Here is a 26,069-nt window from a genome sequence, read left to right as displayed (position 1 = left end):
TAATCCATATGTTAGGCTGAGGTTTTAACATTTACTGAATATTGAAAATATACAGTAATTTTGTTGGAGAACAAAGGCTGTTGACAGACTTAGTTTAACACAGTGAATCTGATAGAAAACATTTTCCACCCTGCTAGCAGCTTTTCCCCACCTGTTTAAGCTTTTTGATAACTGGGGGAGGAAAAAAGCATTGATTGTTGCAGAATAACCAAAGAGCTAAAGCATATATATAACTGTCCTAAATAAAGTGCAGGAGTGTTTGTGAATTAGTTTAAAATACGTCTGATGGGGAGACACATCAGCACTTCACCTGTGGCAGCATTTAAATGGAGTTTTTTTCAGCACATGATTTCATGTAGAGATCCAAACACATCTGCCTAAGGGTGAACAATCATTCTTTGGAAGCTCAGAGAAGAGCAAGGACATCCTAAAGAGAAGTGCTTAACACTGATCTCCAAGTTTGCAGGGAAGACTCGAGATAACATAAAATGAACTAAACTCACAGCATGTAACTTGCTTAGTTTATAATGAGTATCAAGTTATTAACTATAGGGGAGAATGGCACGGAATATATTATTTTGCACAGTTTATTATTTTGCACAGTGTGACATGGGGTAGAGTTAGCAAAACATCATCACACTTCTTTAATTAATCTGGCCACCAGCTCTTGATCTTTGTTTAACAATAGCAAAACTATTCCCAGACATTCCAGCTAGTTTTTAATAATACGGTCAGCTAGTCAAAATAAGTGTATTTTTGTGCGAAACAAGAAGCATAACAGCTACCTAATAATACCCTGGTACGTCTTGTATTAATTACATGAAAAATTCTAGTTAAATATGCTTAAAGTGGAATTAGGAACAAGGGAAATCTTTGCATGTGCTGTAGCTGAATTCATGTGCATGCAATGAATTATCCAGGTAATTAAAGTTGCTTGGTGCAGTGAATGGCTTTAAAAGAGATACAAGAAAATTGCTTGGACTTAAATACCGTAAGTATGTAATTGCAGGAAATTGTATAAATTTGTCTTGGTGTCTGTTGTTTCTATAATGTAAGCTATGTTTTGTGCTTTAACTGGATTTTGTTGCTCCAGGGTGTTTTGGAAGTGAGACAGCCCATCTTAATAGGCTTTTTGGTAAACAGTTTTTAGCAGGAAATCATGAACATGCTTTAAATGTCATAAAGCTAAAACAAATGCATCTTCTCTTTGACTTCTTCACATACTCAAATTATTTGGCATTGCAGTTTGATTCTTTCCTGGTTTAAGCTTTTCTAATTGAACTCATTAAGGCATGTTATGCCTCTCTAGAAGGCGATTCCTGTCATTGTCACAGTTCTCCATGGAGATGGACACCCAGTGAAACCAATGAGTACATCACAAATATGCAGTAGAAATAACAAATGCACTCCTGGTAGAAACCCACGTTCTGGATCAGTTCTCTGCATTTCTGCTCTCTCCAAAAGTCTTCATCTCCTGGTGTAAATTCTCACTGATTTTTTCCAATTAAATGAAGTTTACTTTGGACCAGCTTCTATGCAGCTTTTCAGTAGTGAATTGAACAGCAAAATGTTTTGTTCTCCCTGCCCCACAGGTGGTCCTCAGACTGATGACTCTGAGGCTAACTGTGCATCTAAAGAGCCCTGAGCTCAGTTTTGGATATTCTAACACTGTCAGTGTGAAGTTGCCAGGCACAGTGGCTCTGCCATCTCTCTGTATGGCACACTGTTCACAGCCCAACAAGGAAGGAGCACATACAATCCTGCTCTTCTAGCAACTGGGGACACTGGAAGGCAGAAGATTGAGTCTGTTTTTTGAAGATGCCAAATCTGTTTTGCACAAAATGTGTACAATTATTGCCTGAAAGACCTGATCAAATTGAGGTGTCTGTGTGCTCTTTAAAAGCTGAGCCCAGGTGACTGTCAGCTAGCCAGACTGCAGGTAGCCATTAGTGTACTAAAATGCGTGGCTCATGTTTTCAGGTAATTTTATAGCTCTGTGTTGTTACTGAGATCTGTTTCTGACTAGGACACTGTTTTCTCCTAGGTTTTGAAACTGCCAAGTCCCTGGCACTGCACGGGGCATGTGTTATCCTGGCCTGCAGGAGCCTGGCAAGAGGCAATGACGCCGTGCAGCGGATCCTGGGGGAGTGGGTGAGTGGATGCTGCAGTGCCCAGCACAGAGCTGTGCTTTCCAACACATGACATCTTCTGTGCAGTTAAACAGATACAGCATTGCCATGCAGGAATCTAAGGAAAAAGGCATTTGTCTTATTTTGTAACACCCTGCTCAGTCACTGGGACATGGATGATAAAGGTTTTTCATTCCATATGAATGTGTTGGACTGCAAGGCTTGACATGCTGTTATCCATGTTGCCTGTGGATGCTTTCTAAGGGAAAAAATGTTTGGGAGAACCACTGAGGCTTGGTTCCTAGGAAAGGACATTCCAGAGCCAAAGTAAATAACTAACCAAAGCAGGATGGACACAGTCCTCCAAAACAGCCACTGTTTTGCCCATAGTTGTTCTACAGTAAGAGATTTCAGAAGGTCACTCTTACATTTTTCAAACACAAGAATGTTTCTCCTTTTCTCTCCATCAGGCTCAGCAGTCCTGCTGCCAGGCAGTCTGTCTCAATGGTTTTTTCCTTCCAGCTTCTTCCCACTTTTAATTTTTCTGCTATTTTCACACAAATACAAGTTTTTCAATCCCATCTATTCTCTTTTTGCTCTTTGACTCCTAACTTTCCCTGATCACCCCCTCCTTCCTTTTTTTTTTAAATGATCTTCTAAGGCCCTTATTAAAATATATTCAATTACCTTAATTTATTCCTCCCACAGTCATTTACTTGCTAGCAAAGATTGCAGGCTACTTTTGTCAGAGCTGGCTGGGACTGCTGACTTCTGGGGGAGAATGTGGTGACATTTCTACCCTTAAATGAATAAAAGACCAAAGGATCAGATTCTTGGATTTTTATTTCTTTCCAGCTGAAATTAGTGATGAGTGTTTTGCTTTTATTTCCTGAGCTCTCAAAGTATTTCAACTGCTCCCAGGTGATGTGGGAGAGAACTCAGTAGTATTAATATTTACACATAAGTAGTCTACAGATAATTATAATATTTATTAATGCAAAACAAATGGTGCTTTTTTACAAGTATTTCCAGAGAAGCGATGCTTACAAATATTGCTAATTTTTGTAACCACAAGTTTCATGAAGAAACAGTCTTTGGATTTAAGCCTTTTTCTCTTGCCCAGATGATAAGAATGATTTATGGTAAAGGATTGGTTGGGAAAAATATCTTTCTTTCTGCTTCAATACTTCCCATTAAAGCTCTCTTTTTGTTTTTGTAATTTCAATAGCATGGAATTCCAAGAGAATTAACAGGGGCCAGCACAGTGTGTGTTGCATAAAGTTCATTGGTCTTTCAATAGAACTGGATTTGGTAATATTCTGTTGTTTGAATTTGATAATCCCAGTCCAGCTGAATATGGCTGTTTACATGGTTTTAATGTAACTAAAATAAGGCAGTGGTGAGCACCTTTTATTTGAAAAATATCCTATTACCCCCTTAATCCTAACCATATCTCTGAGCACTTTGAAGACAATGGGAGTTCAGAATACTTGTCTTAATACCTGTATTATCTCACCAAAAGTTAATGAATTGTTAATTGAATGAAGATCACTGAAGGTCAAATTACTTCAGAAACACTACATTTATTTACTAACAGTTTTCAAATTCTAATTGTTCAGAAAAAGAGTCTCATCTGTAAACTGGGTAGCTGGAAAACCTTCAATGCATCTTTGTAATGGCTTTGTTGTTGTTTATTGAGAGGGACTAATTAACTTTGATTATTGCACTAATATTATGGCACTTTGACAGTCCCTCAGATTTATGACTCTGGGAAAATAAACAAATGAAATGCAGGTGCTGGAGCAGAAAGAATAAGTTATTACTGAACTTTAATTACTTGGAGTGTGTAACCAGGAGAGAATTAGTTGATGAATTACAAGATGCCTAAAATTTACATCAAATTGTAAGCAATCTTGAGGAAAACAAACACAAAAATCTGCCCCAAAATCAGTTACTGAAAACAAAGAGACAAAGATTAATTTGATTGATTTGCTGCTAATATTAAAATATTGATGTAAAATATTAATTTTTAGCTTATAGGTGTAACTACAGGAAGTTGTTAATTGAAAATTCTTTCCTAAAAAGGAAAGAGTATAAAAAAAGTCAACAACCTCTGCATATGATTCAGATGAGTTCTCAATATGTAGCTGCAACTGTTCTGCTAGAAAGAGCTTCAAAACATGCAGAGAATTTTGTCTGCTCTGTTCCCAGGGAAAGCAAAATTATTGGAAGGAAATTGATTTACTTTTCAATTTGGAATCAATTTAAAGAAAAATACAGCTGGTTAGGATGCAGCCTTACCAAGCCTCATGTTTGTGGTACTCAGGTAGTATTTTTGGTAGCAATAGTGCTACTTACTTATGTTTTCTTGTAAATCTTTGAGATTAAGTCACTGAGCTGCACTATAAATACAGTGTTCCTCCAGTAATTTGAGGAGTAGAAATTTCAAAAATAGGTGCCTACTCTTCAACTGAGTTTCCAGACCCCATGTTCTTTTAATTTGCATGAAATATCCTCTTACAACAAAAAACCCCAAGTGATTGCCAAATTGAGTTCTACTGTGTTTGCCTGTCGTAAGTGTGGAGTTTTACTACTGTGTTGTAATAAAATTGGTATTTCTATAAAGATATGCATATTATCAAAAGCAGCGTGTACCCTATGCTGACTTTCCTGTGGGACAGTGTCCTTTAGTACTCGAGGTTTAAATGTTGGACACAGAATATTTCCTTTTCCTTCTTTGTCTGATGCAAAAGAGTTCCACACACTTTGTAAGAAAAGAAAATAATTAAAGGCGTGTAACGAAACAACTTATTATTTCAAAATTTGATACAATTATCTAGTTGATGGCCTGTATGAGCTACAGCCTGAAGTATAAATGGAAAAAACCGTAATTCTTAAAAACCCAAGCACTTCCTCTGCCAAACCACAACAAAACAAACCCAAATCAAACCGAGTGTAATGCAGCATTTGAAAATAAACTGCAGTGTACATAACAGTACTGAGGAAAACCACCCAGCTTGTTCCTTTAGTGAGTCTGCTTGTGATATCCCTGCCTGGAATGCCACAGACTGAGTGTCTGCAGAAACACAGCAACTCTGCTCTGGGCTTGTTGTACTTCTACATGAGTTTTTAGGCAAAAAATGCTGTTTCAATTTGCTTTTAGTGAAAGCTGAAAATCAAGTGTGTAAAGAGATAATGGGACGGCTAAATGGGTTGGGAAAATCCAATTGTTAAGATTTAGAGAGAAAAGCAGGAATAATGGGGGAAAATAAGATTTTTTTCAGATTAGCTGCCATTATGTTTAAAAAGCAAATGCAAACTGATCTTAACTGGCTGTTGTAGACAAATCTATGAGAGATCTTTCTTTGTAACAATTTATGCCTGAAGAGCTGTTTTATGGTGAGTTTGAGCCATTTTGAGTAGGGATTACCCATATAAACTTGCTAATTACTTTGCATAACTGACATTTGTTTGCAACCTGCAGTATTCCAGTTATTTTCTTTCTAAACTACGGCAGAATTTAGTGAATATTGCAAATAAAGTATAATTGCCTTGTGTAAACCACTCTGACAAGTTTCAATGTGACTGGTCTGGCTGGTCTATCAAATTTAATTTTTATGGAGGGGTATGGCTGATTATATTGGTGCAATCTAATGTTTATACACATATATTTATATATATAGACAGAAAAAGGAAGAGAAAGTATGTAAAGGCAGCAGATAAAAAGAGAGATCAGTATAGCTTTACTTTTGATATCTCAAAAATGAGTGTTCATGCACGATGACGTTCAATATCAGTTTAAAACTGTTTGATAATTTCTTGCTCGGAAAAGAGGAAATTAGAATTCTGGAGTTATGATTCATTTTAATCAGAAAGAAATTGTCAAACATAAATCTCTCCTTGAGTAGTGAAAAGGCCTGAAAGCAGCCAAGAAAAATATCAATACTTTGCAAAGGAGGAATGATTGTTCCAATTCGTAGCTTAATTGACTTTGAGGCTTAATGAAAAACACTACAGTGCTGTTTGTACACATAGTTGCTCTGACGAACATGGAAATCTATGCTCCAGGAAGAGAGGCTAGGTAATTTATTTTACATTATTATTGATATAATTTTCTAATTGAGTATGAGCAGAATGTTTGGATAAGACTGTGTAGCTCCAGATGTTAGTGGTATTCTCAAGAAAATACTTAAGAATGTGAATGAATAAAATATTTCATAAATCACAGCTTTTCTTGCCAAGAAGCTCTCATTTATTTATTCCTGTCAAATAGTCTTTGAAGGAGATATTAAAAGATAAATTGTAAGTTTAATATTTCATAAAAAGTATAATGTTTCTTTGGTAATTATTCCTCAGTGTTAAACCTGCAGCTACATTAAAGATTAGATTAAAATGTAAAAAGAACATTTGGGTTTGATTTTTAAGCAGAAACTTACAAGGTAGAGATGTGACAAGAGAAGAGAGAAGAGCTGTGAAGAAAACCAACCAAACAAACGTGACTCCTTGCTGTATTCCTTTCCCCTGAAGTATTCTTCACCGAAGGAGTGATTTATATTCTTGCTGATTAAGTAACTGAATGAAATTAAAACCTGATAAGTGAGTCTTTGTATTCCAGTTGTGATCTTGTGAAGTGCAGAAAGACAAGAAGCAAACTGGGCACAATTGCCAGACCATGGGCAAGAGTTTTCATGTGGTTATTGTGTGTGTTTCCCCCTCAAGGAAGGGGGGCTATTTTCCCAAGCAGTGTTTTGTCTCCACTGGGGTCCTTGTTTAAAATTTTTTGTAAACCTCATCATGGTTAGTGACAGGTTTTTGTTTATGGGAAAAGCTGAAGAATGCTTAGATGATGGCTTTGGAGATGTAGTAAATACTGACTGAAGCCACAGTCTGTTAGTACAGAGTCAAAGGGTTTCAAAGTGGTGCTAAATAAAAGCTCTTAAAAATAATCTTCAAAATAGAAAGTATTTCAGAACATCCTACTAGTGAAGCACAAGCATTTCTGTGAGAATACTACTTTTAATGTTCTGTTATTATTTTGTAGTAAAGAATTGTCTTGTTTCAAAACAAGATATTCTAAACAATGTATTGCTGCCTCACATGCCATCACAGGGTAATATACAGCTAGAAAAGCCTGCAATATATGGACATATTTCTTTTTCCAGTGCATGAGCAGTGCCCATGCTGAAGAACCAAGTTAAAGGTAGTTATCCAAACCTTGCTGTGGGCAAAGGCCTTGCAGGAAGGGGCAGCATCTTGTATTAAATGAACTAGTAATGCAATTTTAAAAAATCTGCTTCAATGTGTCTCACTTGCAGCTGTGAACACTCCAACTAAAGAATTATTTCCCCTGCTGAGTATAAGGCTTTTTTGATTCTTCAGGGTGTGATCCAGATTTTTCTGAAGTCAAGGAATCTTTTAATTAACAAATTGCAGTGCAATCAGACCTTATGTTACTCGTGGAGAATTGACAGTATAAACATTAACCAGTCCTGATGCTAGCAACCACTCACTGGGACCAGCATGAAAGTGTGACCAGATTTTGGCCATAATGTTTAAGAATTCAGTAAGTTTCTGTGAGTAATCTGCTCAGTTGAGAAACCTTAAGAGAGTGATGTGTGCTGCAAAGCTCTTTTCCAAATACAGATGCTTAACCCCCTCCCCACGAAGTTAAAAACATGGAACAGTATAATCAACATTTACATGGATGGATTGTTGAGATTTTTTTTTGTACACCATAAACATATGGCATGAATTTGATTTCATTACAGATGCTGAGTAAAGGGAAAGGCAAATATTTATATTACATCCATGTTTTACAGTAAAAACACTGTTCAGTTTGTTTATACAGTTCCACTGTTACAGTTTTTATGGTTAGTAATGAAACCGCTGTAAAACAGAGTCTGAATTATATAGCAGATGTGCTAAGCCCCTAACTTTCAGGGTTGGGCATCTTCCTGAATACTGATATCAGTTACTTGGAGAGGTGATGGATTGGCTACAGCTGAGCTGTTTCATACTTCCATCTTCATCTGCAGTTAGCTCTGCCCTGGTTCTATGTGGATACATGCAACTGAGAGAGTTTTATCATTTATTATTTATTGTGATGAAGCAAGCAGCCAGAAGGGCAGCATGTCCAGCTCCTCTCAGGGTGCACTGGCTGCTGCTGCTGCAGGAACAGGGTATGTTTCCACTGAGCAAATGCTGCTTTTGACAGCTTTCAACCCCCAAACCTGAGCTAACCCTTAGACCTTGACCCTCACCCAAATCCAGGAGCAAACCCTAAATCCAGGTGCACCCCAAACCTGGCAGCACCAGGTTTGAATTTATAATGCTGTACACAGCTGATAGAAACAGAGCACTCCCATAGCTATGAGGTTGCAAGGTTTTTAACACAGGAAGACAATTTGCCATTATTTCCCCCAGTAGAGAAAAAAAGTTGTCTTTTGAATTGACTAAATTACTTCTACTGTCATAATTCTCTTCACCTTCCAATATGTGTTAAACTTCTATTAGAAAAAAAATACTTCCAAAATGTAATTTTGAAAGAAGTCACAGTATTTTAGTATTCCTTAATTTTTTCCTCCAGTCAGCAGAATCTTATACATAGAAATGTTGAAGTGATCTTTTTGGTAATTTGTTTCTTTAGCACAGCCCTGCTGTTCTTAATCTGGAAATGTGAGTCACAAAATCCCTACCATGCCTAAAGCTTTATAATAATACTACTTAAATGCAGTTTGAGCTTTTTAACCAAAAAAAAAAAATTAAGAACCCCCCCCACCCCAGACAGTAAGAGACCTCAGGATAACCCCTTTAAAAACTGCACTTCATGCTTAGTCTTCAATTAAAAGTCACTAGGAGACACTGTGTGCTCAACTACATCACCAACCTGTCTGGAGATGTCTGTCTTTAAAACAACAGTGGATTGTATATTGACTTGAGTGTAGCTTATAGGATGCAAAGTTTGGGTTTTCTCTGATATTTTATATATTCAGTGTAACTTGGGTTTGGTCTTTTCCTGAACCTTTCTCTCTCAGAATGTGTTTTATAAAACTGTTTAGTGTTGCTGACATTGAAAACTTATTTACTATAGTCCAGATAGATGTGTTCTTGCATAGAGTGAGTTCTGCTGTCACTGGATTTCTGGTTGTCAGTTCTGGGAGAGGAGGAATTAAAGTGTCTGGATATATATTTTTTTAAAACCATCTTCACAATTAATCTGATTGTAGCATAAGCTTGTAATATATTCCATTAATGAAGAAGACAAGCTTAGCTTATGGTAAATACAGTACTAAGTGTTTATAGTGCATTTCATATTTTACATGATTCCCTTTATAATTCTGCTTATCTTTTCATTCTAATTCCCTAAAGGATGTATAAAAGAACCCCTAAAGAGAGTAATTACTGCTCTATTCCTTAACCAAGGCTCCTTTTGCAAAAAGAAATCTGAGCAGCTTTTTAAAGAAGGCAGTTTTAAATAAAAATGCAAATAAGCTGCTTTGTAACCACATTAATTACCCACCTAGCCTCTTATTACCGTGTTTGTATTGTTTGCAAACACTATTTACAGTCGTGTGGAAATTACCATTCCTGGGCTGGAGGAGCTGCTGGTGGTGGGTTGTGCTTTGGAACCAATTAGGGTGAACTCTGTCTGCAGCGGGGCTCGGGGGAGCAGCAATAGCCTTGCACTGTCAAACCACAGCATTAACTGGGCTGCTCAGGCACTGCCTCGTAATTACAGCACTGCTGCTCTTCTGCCTCTGCAAGGAGCTCCATTCTCTGCATGTTAAAACTGGGCAGGCAGCCTTGTGTCTCGCTAATGATTTAATGTGTGCTGCGATTGTGGGTTTTTTGGTGGGAGTCGTGGAATCTGGTGGGTCAGTTTTGTCCCCAAATTTGTTCTTTGCTTTAATTTTGTAAAAAGTAAACAAAAGCCTCGTGCTTGTATTCGGGATCCCACACGTTTCCATGTGTGAGAAAATTTCCATTTTTTTCACATTAAAACCCCAACTTTATTAGTTTATTTCCTTATCAGAGGTGAACAGGATGGAGTATCTGTTGGTATTGAAAGCAGTATGCTAGTGGGCAATAATTGTAGGTCTTCCAATGCTTTGAAAACACAGAATGCTTCATAATAAAACACAGTCTTACTTGTTAAGTGCTGTGCACACTTGTTGCTAACCTGCTGTGTGATGTTTCCTGTCTTGGTTTTCTCTGTCACAATTGTGAAATGGGCCTTTACCTAAAAACTGCCCTAGAAATTAAAATGAAACCAAAGAGGTGACTCAGCATTCGTGCTTTTAGATTAAAAATGGTTCCAGATCCCAAAGAATTTGATTTGATGGGTCACAGTCTGCAGTGTAAAGAATCAGTTCTTTAAGTTTTGTTTTCTTAGGCTTGTAACCAGTCTGTCAATATGTTAAACGAGTTTTTGGAAGTACAGAAACATTTTTTTTTTGGTTGAGCTCAGTGTGGGGAAGAAAAGGTAGAGAGATTATTTTTTTTCCTGCCTTTGGATCTGCAGTGCTGTGACTGTTTGATAATATTTAAAGGATACTTGATGATAAACCCAAAAATCTTAAGTTCTTAATCAATCCTGCTGTAATACTGAATATAGTAGAGCAGGAAAATAGTAACTCCAGGAAGGCATAGTACAACTGCAGGATTGGTATGCATTAAAAAGAAGGAAAAAAAAGAATAAAAAGTGATTGCTGGATCACTTGCAGTTTTAACAGTGACAAGGGACTAATGTGAGGGCATCAAAAGAAGCACTGACTTGTTTCATGATCCACAATAGCTTATAAAACTGAAGATAATTATCAGGCTTCTATGACTACAGAGCAGCATAAGTGACATAAAACAAGCATAGCTGGAGTTCAGCAGGAATGCAGGAGATGGATTGAAAACAGACTTGCTGAGTAGAGTGCTTAAAAGTACTATTAATTTATGTGCTTGTCAATTATATTTGTACATATTTTATTACTATAAGGCCAAAGCATCATACTTTTTTTTTAATTTACTGTCCTTTCTAATTGGTCCTCATCCTTTAATTCTCTTTTATCTTGATAATCATCTTTGGAGGTGGTGTGCTAAACTTGTTCTTTCCCATGTTTCATTTGAGGTCACTGAGATAGAACATTAACTTCAACAAAAGGCTTTGCTTCTCAAATAAAAGTATGGAACTAATGCAGCAAAATGAGTATTTGGGGTAGTTTTTATTAGTTTGTTTTTACTGGAGCCAAGAAAAATAAGCTTTGAACCAACTTTCCAGTCAGTGGGCAGAACTGAAGGGACTTTAGGCTGTTAGATGTCAGAGAACGTTGGAGAGTAGGTGGCAGAGAAAGTACAAGACCCAGTTCAGGGCAGATTTCAGTCTGGACTTGTGTTCTGCTTTGGGTGTTGAGAGTTCTCACAGAATTGTTGCTCTGCTGTGTAGAAGAAGGAGCTGCACTCTGCCTAGAGTTATGTTTAATGTAGTCATGTTTAACATGTTATGGCTACAAACAAAGACATGAATGTATGTACTCATTTCTAATTAATTTGTGTAATTATGTTTTATAATCTAGGTGTTTGCAAAGCAGAACATAGTACACCCCATTTACTGTCTGCTGTAGCTAATAAAAAATAATAGAATGAAATAAATCTTGAAACTAACTTTAATTGTAAGTATAGATTAGTTGTAAATTGTATCTTTGTTATGTTTATTTTTAATTCTGCAGTGTTGCAGGTTTGTAGAGCATCCCAATTAGTGTAGTTATTCGCAGTAATGATGAGTTAATTGCTGTAAACGCTGAATGTTATTTCTGTGACAATTCAAATAACACTACCGAGTTACTTTTTTTAAATGTAGGACTAGAAATAAAGGGGAAAAGGAAATGGTGGCAATAATGAGGCTGGTTAATTTTATGAAGATCTTTTTCAGCATTCAAAGTGATAATCTAGGTAAGATGATTAAAAATGCATGAAGAAGAAAGAAATACAACAATTAAGAATGCAATCTCGGCATCTCAGCTAATACTATTTTAAATACAGACACAAACAAGGTAAACCTGTGTATTTCACTAAGTGTTAGGTATGAAACTGATTTCTGTTCTTGCAATGCTGTTGATATTCTCTCACCAAAGCCTCTCTGGCCTCACAGCTCATCTGGTGCAGTTCATCCCCTCCATGCCAGTAGTGCTTCTCTGCTATCTAAGGCAGTAAGTGGCGTCAGGTTTGTTTTTGTGAATATGTTTAAAGACTACAAAATGCCTCTAGCTTAAAAGAGGAGTGTTTTCCCTTCTGATGAGCAGTAGTAAATCCTCCCACTCTGAAGTCTGGGTAGGATACCTGTGAGAAATGAGCTGATCCACAATGTTTCCTTGAGCTTGCACGCTGTAAGAGATATTAATAGCTTCCTTCAGCAGTGTCCCACTTAGAGGAACTTGGAAATGAAATATTTCATTCTGTCCTGGTTAAATTAACCTTACGTTTTCCTGTGAAATGGCATGACTACCTAGAGAAAATTTGAATTGAACTCTGTACATTCACATTGCAGGGGGGAACAATAGTATCCAGGGTAGCATTTATGCATTAAATTCTTACTTTTCAATTCAGGATCAGTTGTCTCCCAGTTGAGTGTAGATTTGGTAATGGAAACTGGTGCCATGTGCTTCTCTGTTTGGTGACCTTTTTAAATAATTGGAGAAATATTAAAACTCCTTAAGACAGTTGTTGTGATATAAGTGATAAGCTGGATTTTTATATGCAAAAGACTTTATAAAGCATCAGCAGAAATCTCTTCCTCTAATTTCTAAGAATGGTGCAGTAAGGATAAAGCTCTTCCACTCCTTTGGGGGAGTTTTTGGAGCCTTATTCCACACCAGGAATTCACTGAGGGAATAAAGCTGAGAACAACAATGCACAAACCTGAAAGTCACAGACATACAGGTTCATCTGTTTGGTCCTGTTATGACAGAAATCATTACAAGTTTGATAGATTTATTTATAAAGACTTGCTTCAATATTTAAAATACATCTATTCCAACATTCCTCATTTCAAGCTCGGCTGTGGATCAAGATGAAAGAAAAATTAAATTGTATATTGAAGAGCTGTTAATTGAACTGCACTGCATTTAGCAAGGGAGCATCAGCTTCAGGCAGTCAATACTACAGAGAATTTTTAATGTACTGTATCACTAGATTGTCAGTTTGTATTGGAGAATGCAAACAGACTGCTTCGACTGACGATAAAGCCCTGGAAACTTTTAAGTTGTTGAGAGGAGAAAATGTTATTTTGCTTTGATATGTTGTGACAAAGTTGTTGATGGAAGCAGGAACAACATTTTTTTAGGTGAATATTATTTGAATATCAAATTCTGATCGCTGGGTATTCATTCTTTAAGTGTGTAAAGATTATGTATGAATTTTTCTTTATGGGAGCAAAACAACTTCCACAGAATTCTTGGACTTGCACAAATGGTACTTTGCAATTTGAGCAGCTCTGAAAGTCTCATTTAAAAATATTAGTTCTCTCCAGATATAATTCTAAAAAATAGCATATCAAAAAGCTTTAGAAATGCTTTAGAAAAATGTTATCTCTTTTTCCTAAGGCAGTGTTAATTTCTTTTGTAGTTAATCTTTTGCGCTGGAATTTAGTACATTTATAGTTAAAGATTCTTTTTAACAGCTAAATTATTTAAGCACATCTTCTGGGGTAACATGGTCTGTTTGGTGTTAAGTATGAAATACTTCTTATTTCATTTTCTTCACTGATAAAAAGGAAATAACTAGAGGCATTTGTAGAACCAGAACAGATTTAGGACTATGGTGTTAGATGAAAGATGTACTATCCTAAGACATAGCTTGTTACAGTTGTCATACTTTGGGATAAAATTCTTCCTTTTGGTGTTCCTTACAGGGCTTAAAGTTCACCTTCAGAAATAAACAAAGCAAGTCTGAAACTTGTTAATAATTTTTAGATGTCAGTCTGTGGACTTTTCCATAAATATGGTAGGTCTCAAGTAAGTGGTAAAGCATAAAAATGTCATACATTGCTGGTGCATTGTTCTCTCCTGGAGGAGAAATATCTTCTTCTGGTTCAGTTTGGTGCCTCTGTGGCATCTGAGGAGACTGGGAGTGGCTTTTCCCCCCAACACTCAAATACTATGTAGTAAAAGAGATTTTCATTCCACTTGTATAAAGGAAGAGTCTTTAGTGTGAAAACATGGATGGAGTTTCATGGAGGATTCAAAAGACCTAATTTCCCCATGGTACTGAAATCTCATCAAACTGGTGACAGTCTTGTGACTCCAAACCCAAAACAGAAGAGCAGAATCCACTTTTTGTGAGTACTTGACTGTGCTTCATTGGTCTGGGGTTCTGCAGCCAAACTCTGCAGAGCTGGCAGCTGTTTGGGGAGGTCAGAGGTATTTAAACAGATTTCATCCTGGAGCTGCTCTCCCTGGTAGGCTGATGTTGCTGAAGTCAGAACGTATGTTGCTTATATGAAGCAAAGTTTTAAGTTGGGTGGCTACCCTGTGACTCTAAGGTAGTTAAAGTTTAAATGTTAATAGGCTTCAAGAAGATGTGCATGCATGTTTTTCTTTTTTTTTAATTTTTTTTTTATTAGACTACCAGTTAATTTGTGCAAACTCCTCATCTCCAGGCAATCTGATTAAAAAAATGGTATGTTTCCTGTTTCTTTATGCACTGTGTAGCTGCATGAGGCAATATCTTTAAAATGTAAAAAAGCCTACAAAATGCACAGTCTGATAACAACAACAAATCTAATCTAAAGTGACAACTGGGAGACTTTCCCAGACGTTTTTCTCTTTAATGTAACATGACTTTAAATTGATGCAGCCCCACAGTGATTGAAAAACTCTCAGAGCTTGTCTCCCATGATTACATTTCTGATCTGTACAACTTAATTTTTTAACTCGGTGAATCTCACTTTTGCGAATGAGCAGTTTGTCTCTGTTTTAAGAGGGTGAGGCTCATGGATGCAAAAGCAATGGAACAGTAATACTGTGAAAAGTAATATTCCTGATAGTGATCCTGGTCAGCAACATGGACTTGTTCTCTCCCTGAGTGATCCAGAAGGCAGCTGGTGGGTAAGGCACTGTACTGAGTGCTGGTTTATACTTATCCAGTGAATTTAGTGTTACATTAACAGAATTAAGAGTAGCCAAACTTTGGGTGACTTACCCCCTCTCAAAATATCTTTGTTAAAACATTTGAAATCTGCTTTATGTTCTTTATATCTTGAATTTTTTTTTGGGGGGGGGGTGGGTTTGAGCTGAAAGGAGTGGAGGGAGGTGGAGGAGGCAGCACATGTGAAAAGGACAGATTAGAAGGTCAATACACTTACTTGACACTGGCCACAGTTTTTGTTTTGAATATAGGTGGAAAACCAAGAATTGGTTTGTAACCATCGTGAATTGTTGAAAATAGCTTTTTTTGATAACCCTCATTTTATCCCAGCTTTCTCTTGATATATTTCTACTAAAGTACATAAATTCTCATTTACCTTTTCATTTACCTTTAAAAATGTGTAAAGATTGAAGAATGATATATGTATAGCAATACTTTATAATACATATAACTGCTCCTGGGCCTGATTTCTAGATCTGTGTGCAGGAAAAATGGTCATGTGTGAGAAGAAATGTCCTGTGGTCAGTTTCGTAGCACAAATTCTAAAAATCTGTTATTTATTTCTTTATTGCTTCTTCCAGAAGCAGAAAATGATGCCCATGGGTAGATGCAGTGGTTGGTTGATATCAGTTGGAAATAAAAAGAAATAAAAGCATTTGAAATGTAGTAGCTGTGTTTTATATCAGTGATGCATCAAACTGTGTTGTACTTATGAGATTGTGCCTGACTTATGCCAGGGTAGAGCAATTGGGGTTTCAGAGCACTCTGGATTTAATCCATAAAACAGTGGACAATATGCAGGACAGGCAATATGCACACCAGACAAACTTTCTGAAGGAGAAAGCAGTGAGGTGAATGTTGTAGTCCTTGGGAACATTTCAGCTGCCTTGATTAAAGCTCTGGAGGTGCTGGTGGAAAAAAAAATGGAATAACAATTCTATTAGAACATTAGATTTTTGGAACAGTGCAATAGAATGTAAACCAGGTGAAAATGTAAGATATCAGTTTAAGGTACCTAATATTATCATTTCCATAAGGTCTAGTAATAAAGCATTTTATTTGACCTTTTTCTTTGCTTGAACAAAAAAATATACAATTTTGTGATCCATGTCTTAGGGTATATCTTCTTCTGATGATGATTTCATCTGGATTTCAAATCCTTCCTCTAGTTTAGTTTGCAAATGAGAGCAGGTTGTTTCTGCCTTCAGAGGGTGAGTTGAATTGATGCAAAACTAGTGAAACTCTAATACTGTGAAAAGCAATATTCCTGATAGTGATCCTGGTCAGCAACCAGGATCCACCCAGGAACCATGACCTACTTATAAGAGTATTATTTCATAGTACATCTAAACGTAATTAATAGAGCCATCAGAACAGTGGTTATCCTGCCAAAATGGTCAAGTCATTGGCCAAAATAAACATGAATCTAGAGACTTCCTGACAGGCATCCACAAACGCCTGGAGATTGTAGCCATGAAAACATATCAGAATGCACATCTGTATTATAAACTAGTCAAACTACTTCATCTGTTTAGTTGTATAAATCTGGTGTCTGTAATTCTTAAGAAATTTGTTACCAAAAAAGTCAAGTTCTAATTGTAAGAAAGTAGCAGAAACTTTGCCATCTGCAGAGTGATTTTTCAGGATCACTACTTTTTGTTTTCCTAACTTAAAGTAAATATGTTCTATTGTATTAAATTTCTTTGAGATATTAAACAATTCAGTATTTAATAAGTTTTTTTTTCTCTTTGACTTCTGCTTTATTTAAGAATAACCTGTTCTCTTCATGGTGCCAATTTGTTTAAGCTCTGTTCTGAAAAGCTGGGGAATCAACATTGCATTTCAAGTAGTTCAGCCATGTCTTTGGTGTCTGGTTCAAATCCTGTCCAGTTCAGTTCTTCAGTCACTGGATTGGACTCATGAAGTCCTACATGGAGTTGGAATGGATTTATTTTCTTTCCAGTGCTGAACAGCACTGGAATTACTTGCATTTTTTCTTTCGTTCTCTTTCCATGCCAATTTCTGGAGGAGGGATATGGTCAGGGAATATGAATAATTGTGATTTCTACCTTTACTCCTATCCCTGAGTCCCCCACACCTAAAAATAACACCCCTAGAAGAGCTGTTTTTGGTGGGAGTTGGTGCAGAATCTTGCACACAGACTTTCTCCATCCTGTCCCCCATCCTGTATCAGCAGCCTGTGGGGTTTGCATTCTGAGACGTCACCTAAGCCATCTTTACCAAGGTGACTGTGGGTTTATCTGGATTTGCCCTCCAGGATATTTTTAATTAGTTATAAAGGAATGAATACATTACTTTAAATTATTTTGATGAAAGAATTCTTGCACTGTCATTAACAATGAGTTAAATGAGCTAAAACTTCCCTCTAGTTCCCTATCTTTTGATGAGGAAACAAAGCAGTTCTTTGCATGATTAAGATTTGTGGTATCACGCCTGAAATGAGAAGCCATAATATATGCTTTATAATTTGTGTAGGTTTTTTTAACTCCTCCATGACCACTCTTCTTTTTGTGCCTGTTTTTACAGCTGGTGTTGTTATATTTTCCTTTGATTTGAAATGCTGACATCATAAGTTTATATGTGTTTTTATTTTTCCTTTATTCCTAAGGAGGTTGTTTGATTCCTTAGGCACCTCAAAGGGAGCTGAAATTGAGAATTCCTGAGGCTCTTTAGAAACTTCAGATCTGGTTGGTTTTTAGACCCATTAGACTGAATATGAATTTTTGATAGTTAGTGATGATTAAGATGTAGCAAGGTGTGTGAAAACATGTGGAAAACCTCAGGGCAACAAGATAATCCTTTCAGTCATTTGAAGTGTGCCAAGAGTTCAGAAAGCTGAATTCCAGTCGCAGTTTTGCAGCATTTTACTGACATTACCATATAGCAGCAGTTAGAACAACATATACAGAAAGCAGTTAGAGAAGCAATGCAGATATTTGCTCTTGGAGAAAGATGATTATTCCTGAAAAAAGGAAGGCATTGAATTTTGTTGTTGATAGAGCTCTTGGCCGAATCTCAGAATATATTATTCTATAACAGCATGGTTTGAGTTGTTGACCTCTTCAGTATTTCTAATTGTTTCTGCTGTAATACCTCCTCACAGAGTTCAGGCAAAAGAGCTGTCCGTGCCAAACGTCAGCTGCCAAAAAATTATCAGCTGGTCTTTAATATCTTGAGACTTTTTATAAGAAAGTTGTAATCATTTGCTTTATGGTTTTTGATTCATCTCCATTCTAACCTCAGTTCAGCAATCATTAAAAATCATTAAATAGTGCAAGATTCAGAGTTTTCTCAGAAAAGCTGCAGATGCATTATTACATCCATCATTTTTGTGCATGGAAATTGATTCCTGTATCTTGGATCATTTTGAATGGCTGTTTTGGAATATGTAGAGCAGAACAAGTGAGGTGGAATATTTGGGATCAGTGGGTTGTTGACATGGGATATTTTCCTGTTGGCTTTAATTCAATCTTGAGCACAATAAAAGGCAGCATAATTGGCTTGAACTGCGGGTCTGAAGATGGCAGGTTATTTAAAATATTGGGTAAGGCAAACTGGAACACTAATACCTTAAGAGTAGCAAAGGTGCATATTCTGCTAAATAAACTTCAGTAATTACTTTAGGGGCTTTTCCTCTGCAACATTGTAATTTTTCTAGTTTATATTCTTCACAGACTGCTGACCACAGTGACAGTTTTGCTGTTCTTGTATAAAATAACTCACACATGTGTGCACCTGGTCTTCATTACTGTTACATTGCATATATGGTAATGGCAGAATGGGAAATTTTCTTTTCTGATTTCTGCTGATGACGCCTTGTTTGAGCCACAGCACTTTACAAATACATTGTTCATTAAGTGTCAGCATCCATTAAGCAGTACTAACAGGAAAAAGGATTGTACAAAACATTCTCATCATTTTCATAACAAGAAAGTATTTACTATAAAAGACTAAAAAAAACCCCAACAACCCTGCTTTAACTTTTTTGAACTGTCAACAATATGAACATTCGTGTTTTACCTTACTAAGGCAAATATATTTGCAATAACAAGGCATAAATATGCAAAAATCCTTTGAAAAATAGTATCGACCTGTATAAGGTACTGACTAAACAGAACAGGAACACTGAAAACCCCACTTCTAAAAAGTTAATCTTGAAAGTATAATTAGAGGTATGATGATTGTAATCTATTTTTGGCTTAGCTCAGTTGCATCTTTTAGTATGCTATGGCTAATTTGCCCCACCGTATTTTAGAAAATCTTTATTCTCATTGATTCCGGTTTTCTTGCAGACATTTTTGCCAGAAATGTGTGGATGTCAGAAGTTTCTTCCAAACCTCCAAGTCACACATCTGATTGCCAAACAGAAGTGGCAGTGGGGAAAGCAGAAAGCACAAGTGCCTGGCTGGCTAAAGGCAGGGAAATGTGGATGGAATTCCTCTTGTTCCTAGAGGGATGACCACAATGTCTGCATCAGTTTGGGATCTCTGTGGAGCAGCTTCTCTGCCGGAGATGAGATGTGGCTGGGGCTTTTAACCAGCGCTGGGTTTGCTCTCTGTTCCATGCAGGGGAAATGAGTTGTGCTCGAGCCAGGAGTTCTGTGTCACCACGAGATGTCACTCTTTTGTTAGGAAAAAGTCTATCCGATGGCATGAATATCTGGAAAATAAATTATGCAGCCCTAAAAGGTGAAAATGCAGGAATTTAAGGAAGAATATTCTTTAATGTCTTCAGTTGGATCATGTAGTGTTTAAGTAGGCACAATGTACAGGCATTAACATCACTATTTCCAGGTTTCTTCGTGTTCCAGTTTTTCAAGCTGGAGGGACTGTAACAGGATTTAATTCGTTTATAGGTCAGCAAATATTTGGGCTTGCAACATGGCAGCTGAGATGGATCAGTCTTTGCTGTAATCTTATTTACAAAATTAGAAGATGCTTAAATATCCGTGTCATGTATCCTTGTGGAGGGTGGAGTGTGGAAGTCCCAAACATCCCTCGGTCACACTCCCCACAGGCATGGAGCAATAGTGACATCCTGTGGGAAAGGTTTAAAAGGGACACAAACAAAAAACTGCTCCTGGAGTCGTCCTGGATTCTGTTTGGATTTGTCCAAGTCATCTTTTTATATTTTGAAGGCAGTGTCTCTAAAGTAAATGAATATCCATTGTGAACTGCGATTAACATCAGTTTTCTGCACTTGAATTTGCACTGTTTTCGGGTACTGAATTATTGATTTGCTTTACAGGAGTGCTTGTGTTTTACTTTGATCAGAACCCAAAAACTTGGAGCTTTTTAATACAATTTTATGATCATATGATTTCCTAATGTGCTAGGACATGTTACATGTGTATTTTCCTCTAAGACTAAAGATAACACACAGGTTTTAGTATATCTTCAAATGAGATCCAAGTAATCAACTTAAATACTTTTTAAAATTATTCTTTAAATCAAAAGCCATGAGAAAAATCTTCTATTTTTTGGAAAAAAAATTATTATTAAATTTAATAGAAATGTGAGCTCTGAACCTTAAAACCTCGTTCCGATAACCTAAGTAGTGCCAGAGATTCCAGTATTTCAAGCTATATATAAAATTATATACTTGTATAATAAGATTGCAACAGAAATTAAAGGAACTGGAACAATGTTATTGGAATGATGAGGCTTTGGCTGCAGAGTAATCCAGGTGCTTCTCATTTCATCCCTTTATTAGCCATTTTTTAAAGCATGGATTTAAAGACTCTCTGATAGTTTTAAAAAGAGAAGTATTTACACCTCGTATTGTAATTCACTGCATGCCTTACGAGAAGAAATATAAAACTAATATTTCTGTACATTTTTTCCTGGTTTTAAAAATAGAGATGGATAAAATTGCAGCACTATCCCCATGTGAAAGGATTATTTGCACATCTGTCTAAGGTTAGTACCTCCTGTGTGGTTATCAGCATCCTTCATTGTGCTTGCTGAAAAAGGGCCAGATGATGAGTGGCGCCTTGCAAGATTAACTTTGTATTGGTAGTCATTAAACAGTGGGAATTTCTACAAACTGGCAGTTTGGGATGCTGAAAAAAAGGAGAAAAAAACTGGAGAAGGAGTATTATAATGGTTGCACATCCAGCATCTAGAATAGACTGGGGCTACTGGCAACAAGTGTGGTGGAGCAGTTGGTGAGCAGATGCACAATAAATAACTGTCAGGAGGTAAAGTGACACCTCTGATATCCAAAAGTGTACTAATCCAGGATTAACAAAGCAGTTGAGGTAGAGGTATCTCTCTGTTTTGAAGCAAGTGCAATCACTGCTGGAGGGAAGTGCCCTTTGTGTTTGAGCTGAGAGATGTGTGAAGCCCAAGCAGTGGCTCTGTCCTTCCCAAGGCTTTGCAGTGACACCCACAAAGCTAATTTAGAATAAATCTGCTAAATGTGGCTTTAGCCATTTTTCTGGGGCGGCTTAAACATGTCATTAACTTCAAAGAGGTGAGGGGAGGATTCTTTGCACATGCATGTGTAGGACTATAAAAGTGATTGGCAAGCTGAAATTAAATTTCGGATATTTTTGTGTAATCACCGTTAATTTGGTTTTGCAAACCCATTCCTGGCAGATATCTGTGGGAACCAGATGGCTAAGTTGTGTTGACTGGAAGCAGATTTTCAGATGCTTTTTACAGAAGCTCTCTATAATTGATTTGCTGGCAGATTAAGAGTTACTCATGAGATGTGTTTTGTTTTGCTCCTCTGTTTAAAAAAAGGATACTGTGTTATGCAGCTGCACTTAAATTTTTGAATCAGCAAATAACATCAGTTGTGGTGAGGATCTGTGTAGGAGCATAGAAATATTCAAGAAACATTTGAAGATTGAGAATGAGTAGTAGTAATGAGTCAAATCCTAAAGCTTCTGCTCAGATTTATGAAACATTTTTATTGAATTTTCTCTTCCAGCTGATAGAATTTCATTCTCTGAAGACTTAAACTATTTAACAGAATAAATGTGATAATTTTCATTATTCAGCTCTGATCTTGTGCCTTTTTTTGTTGTTCTGGATTGTTTTATCAGAGTGCTCTTTCTTTCATGTACAAACCCAGTTCAAACCAACCTTATCTTTCAAAGTTATATTTGATCACTTCTGCAGAAGGAAATGGCAAAGCTGAAACTTTCTGTGCCTCATGACTGCTGAAGTTTACATGGATTGAAGAGGAATTGGTCAGATGGAAATGTAAAAAAAAATTGTTAGACAACAAGTGCTATCTCTGACTCTAGATGTCCTAAGCTTAAAACTTGTTTGAGAGTAGGAGAGTATCCCAAGGCAGTGTCATATTTTTGTATTCTTCCTTAGGCATTAGAGAGTGAGAACTCTGCTTCAGTGAATATATGGGTATAGTCTTTAATTATATATGATATATTTATTTTTGCCTCGGGATCTCTGTCACAGCTTGTGCAGACAGGATTTAAAAATCCGAGGGACATCCTAGCAGTGTGTGTTGTGGTAGAAAAGATGTGTTAGTAGCAGGATGGGTGACTGTGAGGTCTAGTGAGGGCTTGTCTTGCTCCCTCTTGAACGTTTAAATTGGTCTTTGTTGCAACCAAATTTCTTCTTCCCCTATGACATGAATCTGCAAATATGATATTAAAAGAATTGGTTTTCTTTTGGAGGATCATGGAATGTTTTGAATTTGTTTCTGATCCAAAGCTTTCATTTAATTTAAATTTTAATCACGTTCAAAAGAAAAAGCTTACAAGAAAATGTTTGTTTAAAGCAAATTTAATTGTTGTTTTCTTTTGTGGTTCTTTCCTCCTTAGATGACTGTGGGACTATGTGTGTCAGGAAATATTCTTCCTGTCTTGTCGGAAACCTGTCAAAACTTCATAATAATATACTAAGTACTTGAAATAATATTAGTGTTTAGCAGAAAATGGGTCTGCCTATCTGTACAGTGCAGTAATGGATGTGCACAGCCACAGCAAGGATAGGGGCTGTGGAGAAGATGGTAATTTTAAGAAAGAAAACACACAAAGCCAAAAAAGCTTCTCATCCTGTGAATGCTAATGAGCTGGCTGCTTGTTGTGGTGAAAAGCATCAGTGTCTGCTGGAGCTGGAATTGGGGCTCAGTAATTGCTCTGACTCCAGTGATGAAAATCTTGCAGCTCCTTGTGGCTGCATGGATGGGAGATGGATGGGACTCAGTTCTTTCCCAAATCTGCTGGTTGAGTTTCAAAGGTAGTCAGAGTTTCAGTGTATTTAGCTTGTATCTGTAAAGTACTTTTTGCCTTATTGTGGTTGACATGATTCGTTTAGAGGTTAACTTCAGTTTTATTGGATTGTTTGTTATGAAGGATGATCCTAGATTTCAAAACTTCTTGAAATATGATTTTGTATACTATTCCCAGCAGTCATTTAAATTAAAGGCTGATGAGGTCTTGGAGATCTAAGTTAAACATTTTTGCATTATTTTTAACTTAATTGGAAGTTGATATACTGTGTTTCTGACCTGGTTGCTGTAGAATGCTACATTCTTTGGCAAATAGTAACCACTGTGTGTGGTCTAAATAGATATTCAGCTAACATGGACCAAGCCTTGCTCTGGCTAATGATATCTCTTTCCACACATTTCCTAAGCTATAATGAACATTTTTATTAGTGTCTTCTCAAAACACCACAAAGCTCCAGTAAAAATAGGGCACAAATCCATTTGTACACAAAGCATTTAGCATGAAACCTTCATTTAAATTCTGTTCTTTATTGTAGTGAACATTGTATTGTTCATTTTCAAAGCAAAAGATTCTAAACTTTTAAAGTAATTTAGTTCACTGTGTTAGAGGCACTATTTATGGCAACCTTTTTTTTCCCTACTATCAGTAAAATCATACAATCTTTACAAATATATTATCTTTAACATATAAAATTTCTCTGTAAAACGTGCTGGGATTTTTTTCCACAAGTCACATTTTAATCTCTAAAGTCATTGGCTGGATCAGAAATTGCAGAACATGCTGAGCACCAAGGTTAATGTTTCTAATGTAGGTAATTCTTTAAGTGAATACCTTTGCAAAGGTTTGACTCAGGGGAGAATATTTTATTGATACTACCCATATGAACTAGGGGAATATGGGTAGTTGCAATATTAGTAAGAATTCTACATGGTACTATTTATGACTTTTTAGAGAGGATGGGTTTTGGTTTTAAATGTACAAAGGCTCTTGATTTTGCTTATATTTTCTATGGGAGTGCAGACAAATTGTTTTTGAGTGTCTTGTGTGTCATCATCTCCAAGCAAATGGGTTTCAGAAACCTTAATTTCATAGATTGTTTCAAAGTTGTAGCTATAGATCAAGTTTAAAAAACATAATGCTTGTTCACTATGTACTTTAAATTCTTTTTATTTCCCAATGCTTTTTTTTTTTTTTTTTTTTTCCTGGTATAGGTATCTTCCCCCAGCCCCCTTTCAATTCAGCATCTCTTTTGCCTGAATGATAAAGGCACACTATAGATAACAGCAAAACATAAGATACCTGACAATGTGTGTTACACAGCAGATTAAAATCTGGCCTTCAAGGCAAAATGACCTTGAATTGCAGGAAGTTGCTCCACTCCTTGGAGACAAAATTCCCTCCTTTGATGGCTGCTTGAATGAGATGAGCTTTAAGGTCCATTCCAACTCAATGGTTACTTGGTAGCTTTGGAAATCAGAAATGGAAATACTGTCAATTTTTCCATGTATAAAGAAAACTTCTATGTGCCATTTGAAGATATTTTTTTTTTTCTACTGATTCTCCGTCCTTTCCTTAAGAGTGGAAGGAATTTTGATGTCTGCCCGTCCCTTTCTCTCGTGATCAGATTGGTTTTGGTTTCTGTTGTTTACCTTATTTCCAGAATGATAAATAGGATTTAAGGTTTTTAGGCTAACCTCACAACTCCACAGGGAGCAGAGTGACTTCTCTGGTGCATCTTGTCGCTGAGATAATGTATTGCAAGCTGTCCTGGGAGAAAGGACACCTGTCAATATTAGCAATTATTTTTTGCATCTTCCTTTGTTTATGTTAACAAGATAATGGTTGCAGTCTACTTTTATTTTTTATCAGACAATTCTGTTTGACTGCTTAAAAACTTTTTTTTCAACTACTCCTTCAGCTGCATCAAATATTCTTATTATCTTCCACTACTGAAATTTGAAGCTGAGATGTGAGTTAATTAGTCTTTTAGCAGACTGTTATGTAATGCTCTTGTCTGAAAATGAATGTGCAGGATTTGGGAGACTTTCTTTTAATAATACGTAAATAAGTCAAATTAAACCTGTCTGTTGAGTTCTCTTAGAAGGGGAATATTTCTAGTAGCAGAATCAGAGAAGAAATCCAGACTCGTAAAATATGAGGTGGTACTTTATGGAATGGCTCTTTGGTGATGCTGCAATCAATGGGAGCTTGGCAGTGATTTTAGTAGAAACAGAATTGGGATAAGACTGGTGTTTATGCACTATTCTTTTAAATGTCCTTTTCTGTTTGTAATGTTAAATAAAAAAAGGAAAATGAAGACTCGAATCTGCATGAAGAATTTGACAGTTCATGGTGAAATGTTCACTGTCTGCTCTGGCTCATTCAAAAATCAGAGCAAACCAAAAACTCCTTAAAGGGGGCTTCCTGCAGGTGATCTATGATATTTACAGAAAGAAGAGCACAACTTACACCTTTTGTACCAAATTTCAAATGGTGAGGGTTAGGGAGAGTACAGATGTACCTGGAGGTGTAAGCTGTGTTGATCTGCTTTCTATTCTTAAAGCATATACAGGGCTGCAGCC

General features: G+C 36.6%; 1 protein-coding gene across 5 annotated transcripts in view; it reads left to right on the top strand.

Annotated features, from left to right (window-relative positions):
- WWOX (WW domain containing oxidoreductase) overlaps window positions 1–26,069 on the top strand; it is a 463,245-nt gene that overhangs the window by 19,946 nt on the left and 417,230 nt on the right. For all 5 annotated transcript variants that reach the window (XM_085071485.1, XM_085071484.1, XM_085071486.1 and 2 more), the window contains exon 5: window positions 2,045–2,151. In XM_085071485.1, coding sequence (XP_084927611.1) covers window positions 2,045–2,151 — 107 coding nt within the window. The remainder of the gene's footprint in view (window positions 1–2,044; window positions 2,152–26,069) is intronic.

Source organism: Lichenostomus cassidix, chromosome 11, assembly GCF_008360975.1.
Source record: "Lichenostomus cassidix isolate B80296 chromosome 11, HeHo_3.0, whole genome shotgun sequence".
In the NCBI taxonomy this organism is placed as follows: Eukaryota; Metazoa; Chordata; class Aves; order Passeriformes; family Meliphagidae; genus Lichenostomus; species Lichenostomus cassidix.
The sequence above is the reverse complement of the archived record's forward strand: the minus strand, read 5'-3'. Positions and strand labels throughout refer to the sequence as shown.